This window comes from Cricetulus griseus, assembly GCF_003668045.3.
Source record: "Cricetulus griseus strain 17A/GY chromosome 1 unlocalized genomic scaffold, alternate assembly CriGri-PICRH-1.0 chr1_0, whole genome shotgun sequence".
NCBI lineage: Eukaryota > Metazoa > Chordata > Mammalia > Rodentia > Cricetidae > Cricetulus > Cricetulus griseus.
This window is the reverse complement of record NW_023276806.1, coordinates 24,168,970-24,184,263: the sequence shown is the minus strand read 5'-3', so window position 1 is coordinate 24,184,263 and position 15,294 is coordinate 24,168,970. Positions and strand designations below refer to the sequence as shown.

Below are 15,294 nucleotides of genomic sequence, written 5' to 3'. Positions count from 1 at the left end.
GAGGATTTTTGTAGATTAAATTCAGCGTTGTTTTTCAATGGTTTCCAGGATAACAAATTAGAAGCACATGACTCTGGAAATGGACTGCATAAATATAACTAAGTCACTAACAGGAGACAAGAGAAATGAAAGAAAATAGATTATTCTAGAAAAAGTGTAAGTACATTTATGAATGATAACTCTATAGTATTGTTTACAAGTGATTTCTTCCAGCTTTAAGGTTGTGTGTGAGCTGTTTGTTGTCATCCTAAAAGACCCTGTGATATGAAACCAGCCCTTTGCTCTTTGCCTTTTCTCAAAGAGACTTAAAAGGCAGAATAGCTGTGGAGTCCACAATGAGAGGATAATATGCTGTGTAGGTGCAGTTGATGAATTTGAATTGAAATTCACAAGAAAGGGTACTTGGAGTAGCACTGCCAAGACCTCCATTGATAAGGTTAGCTAGGGTATTCTACAAGCAGGTGGTGGGCTGACTTGTGTGACCTACACCTGGTCATCCAGCCTACCCTGTAGTTTAGTTGTCTGGTCTTTGTTTCTTGAGGCGCTTCTCACTATGTAGTTCACACTGACTTTCACCATTTTCCTGCCTCATGGGTGCTGGGAATATAGATTGTGCCACAGGCTAGTTTTTTTGTTTATTTGTTTTTGTTTTGGGTTTGTTGTTGTTGTTTTTCAAGACAGGGTTTCTCTGTATTGTTTTGGAGCCTGCCCTGGAACTCAATTTGCAGACCAAGCTGGCCTCGAGCTCACAGAGATCTCGCAGCCTCTGCTGGGAGTGCTGGGATTAAAGGCGTTGTGCCATGCCACCAACGCCCGGCTCATTTTTTATGTTATGAAATTAGGGGTTTGGGCTAAATGCCTTGTCTCTCTTTTTGTGTATCATGATCAAAATGCTGTAACTCCTTATCTAGTAAATGAACGGAACATTGGAATGGAGGATAATGAAATTCTGTGTGTTGTGAGCAGGTTCACGTATGGTTAAAAACAAATGAATCCCTTTAAACATGGTGAATTCTATGAGATAGATTCCAACAGCCAGCTTCGTTCACTCACTTCAGTCAGAGCTTGACACCAGGAATGAACCTAGCCAAAAAGTTCAGTGCTTTCCACTCATGCCAAGCAAATAAAGAGACATATCAAATGAACATCATATGACCAATGGGGGAAGGAAGGAAAATATGTCTTGGTCCTGCAGGAAGAGGAAGCTGATGAGAACGGAAATTTTTGCAAGTTTTAGAAAATGGGTTCATTTCAGGAAAAGAATCATAGCGTCTGAGAAAGGGTACTAGGTGGAGCCTATGTTCATCCTGAAGATGGTCCAGAAGAGGCACCCATGATTTCTGTCTGACATCGAAATTTTCTTAGACACCTGCATCCGTGAAACCCAAGATTGAATTTAGCACTTGCTCAAGGAGTGAAACCAGGTAAGGGACGGGAGTAACCAATCTCTCCTTTGAGAAGCCGGTACCCCATATTCGGGCGTGTCTTTCTGCCTGGGAGCATTTCACCCCTTCATCCATGTTTAAAATCTATGTTAAAAGATCATGTTCAAGTCTGCTTTGAAAGAAAAGGAGAAAAGTAGCAAAGGGGGACAGTAAATAAAAAAATGAATGACTGATGGGAGGGTTCCAGTGTAAAACAGCATAGTTAGGGGCTCACAGTGATAAACTCTACCCCAAGGTTTCAGCTGGTGATTTGTCACCTGAAAGAACCCAGCCTCTCCACCGGCAGTGAGGCGACACTGAGTTCTGGAGGTGGCGAGTGATCACAGAATTTAGGAGATTCAGCAACAGTGAGGAGCCAGGCTGCTGGCCCCCAGCCTTGTAAGGCAGACGGCCAGAGGCTGCGGGAAGCGGGGCGCGCGGGGTGCCGGGGTGTCTCTCCGGGTGAGCGCATGGAGCCCTGAACCTGGAGAGTGCGCTCCGCCCTGCGCCGCGCCCCTGGACCTCCCGGTTATCCGCAGCCAAGGCGCCGCCCCGCCGCCTCCGCAGACCCAGGCTCGGTTCCCAGCCAACGGAAGCAGGGAGGCCTGTGCCGGAGACTGCCGGCAATGATGTGAGTAGCACAGGCATAGCGTGTGTGCGTGAGTGCGTGTACCTGTGCGTGTGCGTGTTTGGTGTCTTCGTGCTACTGTTACTAGGTAATATGAGCGGGGTTTTCCTTGTTTTTATTTGTGGACTGTGTAGCACTGCTGAGGATCATGAAGTCTGGCTGGACACGGGACTGTGTTAAGCCTGCTCGAGAAGCACTTGAGCTGTGGCTCTTTGACTCGCCAGGCATCGGCTTCTTGTGTCATTCTTGCTCCAGACTCGGGTGAGATTTGTATCACCAAATCATTAATGGCAAAAAGCTTTAGCCTCGCAGCCAGCACCAGCAGACAGGATGGAGCCGGGGCCTGACACAGGTCTACTCTTTTCCCTTAAAGACCCACTCCCTCTGAAATGCCCCACCCCCCACCCCCAACACACACACACACACACCTGCCAGTTTCTGCTGCTGCACAGGCTTATCCGTGGAGGCTGGCTTACTGTTTCCCTCTATGTCCTGAATGAAGACTTTCCGTTCAGCAGACTCCTGCAGGTCTTTTCTGATCCAAGCAGGCCCAGGGACAGGAGAGACAATAGTGAACTACCTACTGTTTCCACCTACAGGAAATGCAGGGATGGGAGTGTATCTAAACAAGAAGTTAGGCTCTCAGCAACCACGAACTCCCTAGGGATGTGGGCCAAGTATCAGCCTTCTATTGCCTGATGACAAACATCAGGATCACAAGCAACCTGGGGAGGAAAGGGTTGATTCTATCTCACTGCCTTACATCATGAAGGGAATTTGGGGTACAAACTCAAGGTAGGAACTGAACTTGAAGCCATGGAGGAATACAGCTTACTGGCTTGCTGTCCATGGCTTCCTCAGTGTGCCTTTTTCAGGCCCCAGGACCACCTGCTCAGGGATGACACTGCCCACAGTGGGCTGGGCCCTCCCCCACCAATCATTAGTTAAGAAAATGTCCCAAACACTTGACTACAGGCCAATCTGATGGAGGCATTTTCTCTGTTGAGATTCCCTCTTCCCGGATAATTCTAGATTATGTCAAGGTGACAAAAAACTAACCAGCCTAGTGATTAAGGCATGTTATGTATTTTCTGGCATAAGAAGTCTTTGGGGTTACAACCCTATCAGCTGTCTTCTCAGCAATTTTGGAGTACCCACAGAAGGCATTAAGAATGAGGCCAGATGAGCCGGGTGTAATAGTGCACGCCTATTAATCCCAGCACTCAGCAGGCAGAGGCAGGTGGATCTCTGTGAGTTCCAGTCTGACCTGGTCTATACAGTGAGTTTCAAGACAGTCAGAGCAATATAGTGAGACCATGTTCAAAAGAAGGAGGAGGAGGAGGAGGAGGAGGAAGAGGAAGAGGAGGAGGAGGAGGAGGAGGAGGAGGAGGAGGAGGAGAAGAAGAAGAAGAAGAAGAAGAAGAAGAAGAAGAAGAAGAAGAAGAAGAAGAAGAAGCCACCAGAGGTGTCAGAGATAGTGACTCAGGCCTGCATCCTTGTCTTACATGAAAAGTTTCTATGTGAATGTGGAAGTTGACACTCAACTGCTTCATGCATGCATGCTTGTCCAGCAGACAGTGGAAAACTGAAAACATTCCACAAACTTCCTTCCATTTGGGTTTGGGTGTAGGTCTAGAGTCTAGCAAGTAGACAATGTATCTGAGTCTTCAAAGGCGGGGCAAAGCCAAGGCCATCTTCCTGCTATTTTTCAACGCTTCCTATCGGCAAGGAAGGCCCTGGGGATGGCACTGTCGGCTTTCACAACAGCTCGTGTTGGGGCTCCTGTTCCCGGTCATAACATGTTAAATCCTCAACCTTGTTGCTGACAGGAGGCAGTTGGAGGAGTGGGGGAGTCACAGTAGAGTAGGTCTCTCATCCCAGACTTCAGGAGACTGAGGCAGGAGAGTCCAAGTTTGAAGCCAGTCTGGGCTACATAGTGAGACCCTGTGGTGATTGAATTGTCTTAATTACTTTTCTATTGCTGTGATAAGACACCACAACCAAGGAAGGAAGCTTATAGAAGAAAGGTTTGGAGGCACCTACAGTTTTAGAAGGTTAATCATCACGGCAGGGGTATGGCAGCAGGCAGGCAGACAGGCACTGGAGCAGTAGCTGAGAACTCTCCATTTAAAACACACCAAAGAGGCAGAGAGACACACTGGCTATGTTGTGGGCTTTTGAAACCTCAAAGCCAGCCCTTAGTGGCACACCTCCTCCAACAAAGCCACACCTTCCTTTGCAGTTCTACCAACTGGGAACCAAGTGTGCAAATATATGAGTCTCTGACGTCCATTCATGTTCAAACCATCACAAATATATTCTTGTTCTATGCAGACTGCATCCAGATCCCAGCTGGCAGCTACTGTGATGTTCTCGACTGTCACACACCCTGTGGAAACCCTTGCCTGTAGCAAAAAATAGAACATTTCTTAATGGTCAGTTGCTAGAGTTCAGGGCTCATCCTTGAGGGCCCAGCCTAGACCCTGCTTTTCTAGCACCTCAAAACAATCAGGATTATCTAATTCTCTATATATCTTTCTGTTTAAAATGCCTAGAGTGAGCTGAATGGAGGTGGCTAACAACTTTTATCCCAGCACTCAGGAGGTAGAGGCAGGGAGACCTCTGAGTTCCAGGCCAGGCTGGTCTAGAGTGAGCTTCAGACAGCCAGAGCTACACAGAGAAACCTTGTCTCCAAAAACCAAACCAAACCAAAAACAACAACAAAAATGCCTGGAGTGACTTGATGCTTGGACACTTGAACCATCTGAACCTAAACTCCTATTGTTTTGGTTTGGTTTGGTTTGGTTTTATTTATTCCTTTTTGTTTTTTGTTGTATGGGAAGTGAAGCTCTGGAGTTAGGTCTGGAGGCCACTTCCGTGAACTGCCCACATTTTTGTACCTGCTATATCCTAAGTAATACGGCACATAGAATTTCCATCATGAACTTCCAAGTCACTCATGGTCCTTACTCCTACAGTTTCTTTGCCTGAGACGGTCTGTTCTACTACTTCTAAATGAAATCATATTTCAGGGTTAGAGTCCAGCATCTCATGACTACCCCAGTAATTTGACTACTATCAAGGGGCTAGACCATGTTTCAATGCTGCTTCTCATATGAAGTTGTCAGAGCTGGTTCTGTAGCAAATTCACCTGTTGTGGTTACCAAATGTGTCGGCTGTAGTAATAGGATTTATTTCTTTGTCAAAACTCCTTGAAAATAGCAGAATTCCCTTTCTCACAGTAGCCCAGTGATATCAGAGCTCTACATTGCTGTCTATGATTAGCCAAGCTTGACTTTTTGTCTGTGAATGAAGGCTGGCTATTAAGGTTCCAAAACACGTTATCAACCAAAGCTTTCCCTCAACACAAATGGGTAAAGACAAAAAGTTAATTTTTTCTCTTCTCTTTCTTTTTACTAAGAAGAAATGTATTAATCTATTGGTAGGAATCCTTCATAGCCCTGGACCAAAATCTGAAAAACAGTCATGTTATAGAGACTGATTTAGACCTATCCTAACTTCATCCCTAGAGTCAAGCAAATAATCCACTATCATATCTAAACAAGTGGCTTTTAGATGTCCAGTAGGAAATGTCTATAACACATAAGTGATCCTAAATCTAAAAATTAGATGTTAAAGTTGCAATTAAAAATTTTGCCCTTTGGAAGGAAGATAGACTAGAGAGAAGCAAGAATCGAGTTCCTCTTATTTTGGTATAATTTTCTTACATTTATATCTGATCAGTCTTTTCCATCATGAAGAGTCAACAATATCTCCAGGGTAAGAAACCAAATAGTGTGACTGACGCTTTCCTTGGTTAGCTTGGCCTCCTGTGGTTGACACACCTAGAACTCTCAGAGAAGGTCATTCTCAAAGGGAAACATTCTTGGTCATTCCAGGAATTCTCAAGGAAAGTTTTAACCTCCTCTGTCCTGGTGTGAATTCCTCACTGCTGAGTAGGGGACCTCTTGACATGTTAACCTTACATTGGAGTTGATAAGCAGAACCCCAACTAGAATATTTGTTCTACATAGAAACTTCCTATGGGAGCCTGGTATGTTGGCACACTGAGGAGGTTCAGGAAAGTGGCTGCTAAATGAGATGCTAGCTAGCTTAAGCTACAAAAGGGAGAGCTTCCTCAAAACAAACAAGGAAAAATAAACAAACAAAAGGTGTTGTGTGAGTCTGAGAACCTACTGTTTGAACACTTGAATGGGTGAACACCAAATGTAGGAGACTATTACTACTGTCGTCATTGTAGAGTACTTGAGGAGCAGCCACGGTAATGGACTCTTAAATGCATACAGCACAGAGAGTGTTCCCACAGTCAGTCCACTCATGATGCTATAACAAGACACTAATTTACTGGAGTAATGGTAGATATTTATTCCTCACAGTTTTAGAGGCAGGCAGTTCCAGGGTTATGGTTCCGGTAAGATTTGACGTCTGGTAAGAGCTTTCTCTCTGTTTATAAACCAGTACCTTCTTGCTGCATCCTTGTCCTCTTGTGAAGGGAGGAACAATGCCACATGACATTGCCGAATGGGAAGAGCTGTTCCTTCAGTGTCCTCCTTTTCTATACACACACACACACACACACACACACACACACACGAGACAGGTCTATATATCCCTGGCCATCCTGCTGTCCTGGGACTCTCTATTTAGACTTAAAGAGATCTGCTGGCCTCTGCCTCTTGCTGGGATTAAAGATGTGTTCTAGCCGGGTGTGGTAGCCCACACCTTTTGTCCAGTAGTGGAGGCAGAGGCAGGTGAATCTCTGAGTTTGAGGACAGCCTGTGTACAAAGTGAATTCTAGGACAGCCATGGTCACACAGAGAAACCCTGTCTCAAAATAAACAAACAAACAAATAAGGTGTGTGCCACCATGCCTGGCCCTTCAACCTCTTTTCAAAAAGCAGTATTCCGTTCAAGAGAGTGGATCATTTCATAAAAGTGACTTAATCCCTTCCTAGGAATCTACACCACTTACTGATCTCCTTCTTGGTTTAAGTTCCAAAATGTGAGCTTTGGAGAAACAGAAGCATTATAAATGGTATCCAGCAAAATATGTAAATTCTCAGTAAGAGTCCCCCACAATGGCCTGTCCATATCACAGGCAAGAAATGTAATCGTTAATCTTGATTGTCAACCATTGGATTGAGAATTACGTAGGAAAGTAGAAAATGGGGTCTAACCTAGTGAGCTGATTAATCACTTGATGGGGTCATAAAATTACAGAATTATTAAGAGGTAGTTTAAGTATGAGACAAATATGAAATAAAATAAAATTCAGGATGCAGGTCATTGGGATGGATCCTTGCTGGCTGTATCTTACTTTAGCCAATTCCTTTATATTCTTTCTCCACCTGCCCCACTCGTGTGTGTGTGTGTGTGTGTGTGTGTGTGTGTGTGTGTGTGTGTGTGTGTGTGTGTTATATTCTCCTCCATTCAATCTCACCCTTTCACTCTACTCTCTAATTTGTTCTGGCTCTCCCTCTCCTTCTTCCTGGTTACTACAGCAGACCTGCACTCTGCCCTTCAAGCAGTATGATGCCTCTGAAACCATGAGCTCAAATAAATGCTTCCTTTTTGATGCTGTTTGCATCTGAACTTTTGGCACAAGAAAAGCAATGGCACAGAGCATGACCAGTGGTCTGTGATACCCTCAGCTATTAGGATGTACAGAGGAGACTGGCCTGTCGAATATGTTTAGTTTATTCACCATGCTAATATAAAGATTATGGTAATCTTATGTAAACAGACATCTTACCAAGAGGGAAACAGTTGGTCAGACAGAAAACTACTCCAGGTTTCCACTGGTGAATCTGCTCTTGGTTAGAACACTTTCGGAGATTGCAGGCTTGACCCAACTGTGCCTTGACATCCTTCAGCTGTGGTAAGTCAGAGGATGGCATTGTTGGAAGTCCCAGAGAGCATCAGCCAGCACTTAGCACTGTCAGGTGGACCTGATGGGAAGCAAGAACGACATGAAGGCCAGTCTCAAAGTCCTCTTGCCTGTGGCGATCAGCACAGAGGCTGGAGATCCAGTGTCCCCAGCGCATGGCAGTGCAGTCCCTAGGAGCCACTCTCTAGTTTTCCTTCTTAAACTCTTTGTGTATTTCAGTGCATGGCTCATCAGGCTCCTGTGTGTCTAATTTGGTGGTATTTCACACATTTTAACACAAATGTTTTTCTGTTTTGTTCACAGTCAAAACATGTTAGTTAGGTTCAATTGTAAGTATTTTTCTTCTTTTACAACAATGACATTTTTTAAGTCAAAACATGTTTATGTTCATTTTGTCAAACCAAATTGTTATTTTATAACAACATGAAATGTTTTCATCATATTTCCAGGTTACACAAAAATGGTTTCACTTATGTTCCTATCACTAACTAATGCAACAAGTAAGAAAGTTGCCAGTCTCGGGGCTGGAGAGATGATTTAGCATTGGGTCTGTTCTGTTCTTCCTGAGGACTTGAGTTGGGTTCTGTGGTATTGACATGAGAATGGCCCATAGACTCATAAATTTGAATGCTTGGTCCCCAGTTAGTGGAACTACTTGGGAATGATTAGGAGGTGTGGCCTTATCGGGGGAGACGTTTTACTGAAGATGGGCTTTGGGGTTTCAAAAGCCCATGCCAGGATGAGCCCCTCTCTCTGTCTGGAACTTGTGGATCTGATGTGTGCTCCCATCTACTGCTCTAACATGTGCCTCTGTGCCTGCCTGCTGCCGCCTCCCCTCTCCCCATCATTGGTTCACTCTCTGAAACTGTAAGGAAGCCTCTAAGTAAATGTTTTCCTCTATAAGTTGTCTTAGTCACGATGTTTCATCACAGCAATAGAACTAAGACAGGTTCCCCAGCACTCACATCAGGTGGCTCACAACTGTCTGTAACTCCAACTCTGTGGGATCCAGTGTTGTAATTTAACAAAGCAGCACATGAGAGAAAGATGCCACGGGACAGAGTTTGGGTGGAAGGGTTTTTTACTGAGGGAAAGTGAATGGGAAAAGGAGGGAAGGGAGAGGGGAGACTGGCCTCTGGGGACAGAAGCAGCGGAAGAGAGAGAGAGAGAGAGAGAGAGAGAGAGAGAGAGAGAGAGAGAGAGAGAGAGAGAGAGAGCAGGACCATTTTAAAAGAGAAGAGAAGGTAGTGAAGGTGGTACTCTTAGTGGCCGCATTTGAGGGCATATCCTGTCAGAACCCCAAGGGCAGGCCAGTACAGATGCCTGAATACTAACACCGTGTCCTCTTCCAACGCCCCCCCAACCCAGGCATCTACACCCATGTTCACTAACAGCAGGCACATACACATTCGAGGGGACTCCCACACACCAGGTGTCTTCTCCCAGACCCTGGATTAGGCACAAACTACACCCAAACACATGTTTTCACAGACAGATCCTTTGTTAGGCAGGGAAGAAAGCTAAAGCAGCTGCTTTCTGACTCAGGCAGAAAACAGCAGCAAATGACCTTGCAGGTGTCATTTTTAAGAGTGGGGAAAGGGAAGGTTTGTGTTAGGATGGGCTAGGGTGTGGTGGTGAAGGAGATAGGGGATGAGGGAGAAGGGGGCCAGAGAAAGGGGGCAGGGATGTTTGTACCAGGGGGACAAGGGACTGCCTCTGGCTAGAAGGGAGACAGACATGGCCCATAGGCTCATGGCAGTTATAAAGGTAAAGGGAGAAGTGATAAAATGAGTTGCTTAATTTTGATTGGTCATGTTAATTAAAGTGGCCAAAGGGTGCTTCTGATTGCCAGACTTCATTACTTCAGTAACTGGATTTCAGCAGTCAGCTTCAGGAGAAAGAAATGGCCAAATAAGGGAAAGGATCTGGATGGCTAGCTTTATGGGTGTAATATAACGGGTTTTAGGAAGACAGCGGAGATGGGAGAGAAGGGCAAGGGCTGCCAGAGCCATGCTTGCCATATTCTGGTCAGAGTCCCTTCACACAGTTTAAAACAAAAAAGAAAGTGAGGGATCTCTGCCCATGCAGAGCCCCTCAAAAGCAGTGAATTCATTGAAAGAGGCATGTTTCACTTAACATTTGCAACTTTGTAGCAGGAAGTAATTTTATCCATTTAGATAAAATTAAAAATAAGCTGCAGAATGGAAGGCTTGTTTAACAAACACCTGACGTTATGGGAAAGTATATTTATACCAATTTTTCAAGATCTGTTTCACTTGCCTGTGGAGAAGGACAAGGATGTGGCAGGCCCCCTGTCACCTGTCCTATTTGTTAGATTTAAGGATTTTCTTTCATTTATGTCTTAGAAATATTTGAAAAATGGCTGTAAAAGATCCCTAAGCGCTTCCTCACCCGTTCTGAAAAACCACAAAAACAGATGAATCAAATTGTAGCAAGTAGAATTAAGTTATCCCCCCCAAAATCAGAATAAGCCAGGCAGTGGTGGTGTACACCTTTAATCCCAGCACTTGGGAGGCAGAGGCAGGAGGATCTCTGTGAGTTCGAGACCAACTTGGTCTACAAGAGCTAGTTCCAGGACAGGCTCCAAAGCCACAGAGAAACTCTGTCTTGGAAAAAAAATCAGAAAGAAAATTATTATGGCTGAGGCAAACTATATATTTTTTTCTCCAAAGCTTTAAAATTGCACATATCCAGTTCTAAATATACTCAAAGTTTCACATAGGGAAATCTTACTGTGACCACCATAACAATACAGAAAAACAGACAAGGCAGACATAAATAAGTGACTCAGAAAACGACAAGATAGGGATAGGGTTCTGGTGGTGACTCATTCCTGGTGTCAACACTGGGAAGTTTCCTGTGCATTCCTGCTTCGTGGAGTCAGCCCATTGGCTAGGGCAGTCTAGAAGTGGTTCTGTGCTGTGTGTGTCAAAGTGAACCTCACAAGGGACGGTGGGAAAGGAATTAAGACGAGATAGGCCAACAAGGGTTTATTTCAAGAGCAGCCAAAAACTTGGTAGGAATGAAGATAAATATGTTGGGCTCAAAAACAAGGGTCAGCGATGGAAAGGTGACAGAGGCCTGACTTAGTGTGGGGTCCACCCTCCGGGTTCCAAGGACAGAAAGAAGTGAATTTACCATTTATTTCCAATGGTCTTCAATTTCTGCTGTGTTTCCTTCAATCCAGATCTTGTCCCTCATCCTGAATCATTGTCTTTGAAATTATAAGACATGGAGGATGAAGATAAGACAGTTGGATGTCAGGATTCAAAGCCACCCACAGGGACCAGTCACACAGCTCCTGTGCACCAAGGACCACAGGTAATATCTCCAGTCAAAGGCAGGAAACCCAGCTCTTTCCCTAAGCATACTGCTATGTGTTTCCTCACTCTTTCCCAGTCAATTAACAATTCTCCCAGAAGGGCCAGGTGACACTCCTGAAATGCCAGCGCGCTCTCGATCGCTTGGAAGAGTGATGCAAAAATACTGTGAGTATGCAGCCAGCCTGAGTTGCCTAGTGAGACCCTGTCTCCAAAGAAAGATGGCGAGGGAGGGAAGGAAGGAGGGAGAGAGAGAGGGAAGGAAGGAAGGAAGGAAGGAAGGAAGGAAGGAAGGAAGGAAGGAAGGAAGGAAAGAAAATTCTCATTCCTAATTCCCGTGATCATATAGGCCAGGGTAGATAATGTCTACCAGTTTCCCAGTTAAGGTCAAGGGTAACTAGCCCTACCAAGATGGGCAAAATAGCCTATGAAATGCTGTGTGTTCCTGGCCTAAGCCCTAGAAGGAGTTTGTGTGCTTGCCCTCCTTGCTTTCTGTTACTCTCGCTCCCTCTCTTTCTCCCCCCTTTCCTCCTGTTCTTGAATCACTTTGGTACATTTACCTGCTATCACCTTGAGTTGTGTCTTAACTATACCAATTATGAAATTGTGTAGTTTGTATAGTTTTATAGCACTAGTTGTATAGTACTAGTATTGTACAATGTAACTTTATGTTTATGTGACTCAAGCATTTAAAACTCTAAAATTAGGGACTCATTGTTAAGTATTGTGTTTTTCTTTATAAGCTATTATCCTAGATTTTAATAACGGCAATTTGATTTGAAATGTGATAAGCCAATAGCTAAAACATGCATGAAAACATAGTTTGAAAGATTTAAAATTTTTGTTTTGAATGCAGGAGGAGAAAGTCATGAATCTCAAAGGTGTAGATGGGAATGAGCCAACAGAAGACAGCAACCTGCTGAACAGTGGTGAAAAAAAGCCACAGGAATTGGCAACAGAATCCAGTCACTTGCAGAGTGTGAGGCGAATTCTGGCTTGCCCTCCACATGGCTCGCTGGGGAAAGTGGTAACAAATGGTGTGTATATGGCAGGGATGAACTCAGAAAAAGAAGATCCATCACAGTGAGAGTTCCAAAAGCATGAGAAGACATGTACTTCTTTCTTAAATCAAAAACTATTAAGTGGGATAACTGCCAATGCTTGTCTCTGCTCTACACGGTCCTGGGCGCTGGGGAGGGGTGTTCATGAAAAACTCTACCATCTCAGACTGTGGTTTTAAAGGTGTCTGTGGTCACCACATTTGAGCCAGTGCACTTTTGAGTCAAAAGAGCAGGATTAAAGAACACATGCACGCACGCTTGTGTCTTAAAATTTGCTTTCATAGAAAATTTTCAACCCCTTCTTTCTTGTGGTATTGCACAGTTAACATACACCATGAAAGCACATGTATGCACATGTGCGCGCGCACGCGCGCGCGCACACACACACACACACACACACACACACTCACTCACATACTCAACACACACACACACACACACACACACACACACACACACACACGCACACACACACGCACACACACACACACACATTTTCCTGCTATCCTGGTAAGGCTTCTATGAGAACACTGTTTATAAATGTCTGGTTACCAGAGAAGCATTGTGTAAATGTTGATGTCATTACATGGAAAGCAGTATGACTAATATTGAGCAAACAGTGATCATTTTATGCTTCTAATAAAATCCTGCATTTCACAATTCAACCATTTCTTTGAGAGCTTAGGGAAGTGTAGATGGAAGTTTCTGTCCCACAGCCGCTTTGCCCCAAATAAACACACAAAGACTTATATGAAGTTTAAATGTTTGGCCGATGGTTCAAGCTTCTTATTGGCTACCTCTGTCTTAATTATTAACCCATTTCTATTAATCTATGTATTACCACAGGCTGTGGCTTACCCGTAATCCAGCATGTTACTCCTTGGGCAACATGGTGTCCCTTGGCCACCTCTCTCCGCCTCCCTCCCCCAGCCTTCTCCTGGTCTGGTAGACCCGCCTATGCTTTCTGCCTGGCTATTGACCAATCCGTGTTTTAATCATCAACCAATAAGAGAAACATATATACAGAAGGACATCCCCCATCAGGGGAGGGAGAAGGATTTATCTGAGCTGTTAGGGGTATTGTTTCAGTTGAGATATATTTGTCTTCTAGTTTATGAAGGTAACCTAAAACATGTTAGAAATTTAATGAATGTTTACATGTTCATAATCAGTGGTACAATTTTTTGTTCACAAAGGGAGAGAGAGGGAAGGAGGGAGGGAAAGACTGTGTGTGTGTGTGTGTGTGTGTGTGTGTGTGAGTGTGTGTGAGTGAGTGTGTGTGAGTGTGTGTGTGTGAGTGTGTGTGTGTGAGAGTATGTGTGTATGTGTGTGAGAGTGTGTGTGTGTGAGTGTGTGTGTGTGTGTGTGAGTGTGTGTGAGTATGTGTGTATGTGTGTGAGTGTGTGTGTGAGTGTGTGTGTGAGTGTGTGTGTGTGTGTGTGTGAGTGTGTGTGTGTGTGAGTGTGTGAGTGTGTGTGTGTGTGCATATGTGCATACATGTGCTTTCATGGTGTATGTTAACTGTGCAATACCACAAGAAAGAAGGGGTTGAAATTTTTCTATAAAAGCGAATTTTAAGACAATTTTGGAAACTGTTGAAAAATGAAAACACGATTGCAGTATGGCTTTCTATGTATTGTTTCTTGAAACAAGGCTCAATTCCCAGTTCCCTTGACCTTGGTGTGTGAATGCTGCTTTGTTTCAACAAACGCTGTCTGTGAGGCTCAGGACTCATGACTCTCCTGCTTCAGCTGCCTCAGTGCTGGGTTTGCAGACCTGTACCACCCACCCAGCCTCTCCACCCACCCAGCCTCTCCACCCACCCAGCCTCTCCACCCACCCAGCCTCTCCACCCACCCAGCCTGAGCTAAGTTTTTGGACCTATACTTTAGAAGGAAGCTCTCACAGAGATTTTCATCATTTTCATGCAAGACAATGAAAACAAATATAATATGTTATGCTTTAGGTGGTGTATGTTTTTACTGGAAAAGTAAGATTCTGAGCCAGTGTGGAAAAAAAAAAAAACTGTTTGGAGTACAAAAACTAGGTCTCAAAATATAACTAGTTGAAGAGGCTGTCCATAATTTGATACCTCTTCTCTTCTTTATATTATTTATTAAATTGTTACCATTGAAAATATGACACATATCAAGTTTTAAAAATTATAATAAAAACAGATACCGATTGCCTGAGGAATATGTAAAAATGAATAATGTGATTTTAGAACTCATTTTTATCCTTTTTAACGTTTTTGTGGCACTGCATGCTTCTGTCTTCGCATGTATGTATACTCCCGTGTGTGGGTGCAGGTGTGTAAGTGTGCACTAGTGTGAGTGTGTGGGGGCCGGAGATTGATGTTGGCTCTTCCTCCATCACTCTCCACTTTACATAATGAGACTGATGTCTCACTTTTGCATGATTTGGTTCCCCAGACCTGACTAGGGATTGATCTAACTGGGTAGCAAGAGAATGGAAAGAAAAGCTGGGATCAGGTGGCTGGGCTCTCTGATGGAGGAGCTGCAGGACCTGGGACATTCAGCATGTATATTACGTCCAGCTGAACACAGAAGAGGGCTTATTACATCCAGATAAACAAGGAGTCAGGGTTATTACATACAGCTGAACAAGCAGACAGACAGGTTTGGCTAACCTCAGTGGGAGCAGACTCTGTAGAAGAGAGGTCTTCAGGCTGTGAACATCCAGGGAGAAGACTATAGTGGACACATTTGCACTTGCATAGGAATAAGGCTTTAACCTCCCTTTGAAGCTTTGGCCCTTGATGTGGCCATGCCCAGAGCAGCAACACACACTCACTGAGAATTTCACTGGCTCCCTACAGCAGGGTCTTGCTTGGGCCCAGAGCTCACTGATTAACGTAGTCTGGCTAGCCAGCTTGCTCTGGGATTCCATCCGTGTCTCCGAGGACTGGGAT

The 15,294-nt window shown here is 44.4% G+C and overlaps 1 protein-coding gene across 6 annotated transcripts in view; it reads left to right on the top strand.

The window, feature by feature from the left end:
- The window catches only part of Slc9b2 (solute carrier family 9 member B2), a 45,898-nt gene that overhangs the window by 829 nt on the left and 29,775 nt on the right, over positions 1-15,294 (top strand). For 4 of the 6 annotated variants that reach the window (XR_004771986.1, XM_035451546.1, XM_027395753.2 and 1 more), the window contains exons 2-5: positions 49-156; positions 1,256-1,424; positions 11,169-11,302; positions 12,158-12,338. Coding sequence is in view for 5 of the 6 variants with exons in the window: in XM_035451546.1 (XP_035307437.1) it covers positions 11,213-11,302; positions 12,158-12,338 (271 nt within the window). In the remaining variant the exon portion in view is untranslated. Of the gene's footprint in view, positions 1-48; positions 157-1,255; positions 1,425-10,655; positions 11,052-11,168; positions 11,303-12,157; positions 12,339-15,294 lie in introns of those variants that run through there. The other 2 variants (XM_027395754.2, XM_027395752.2) reach the window with 2 other exon arrangements.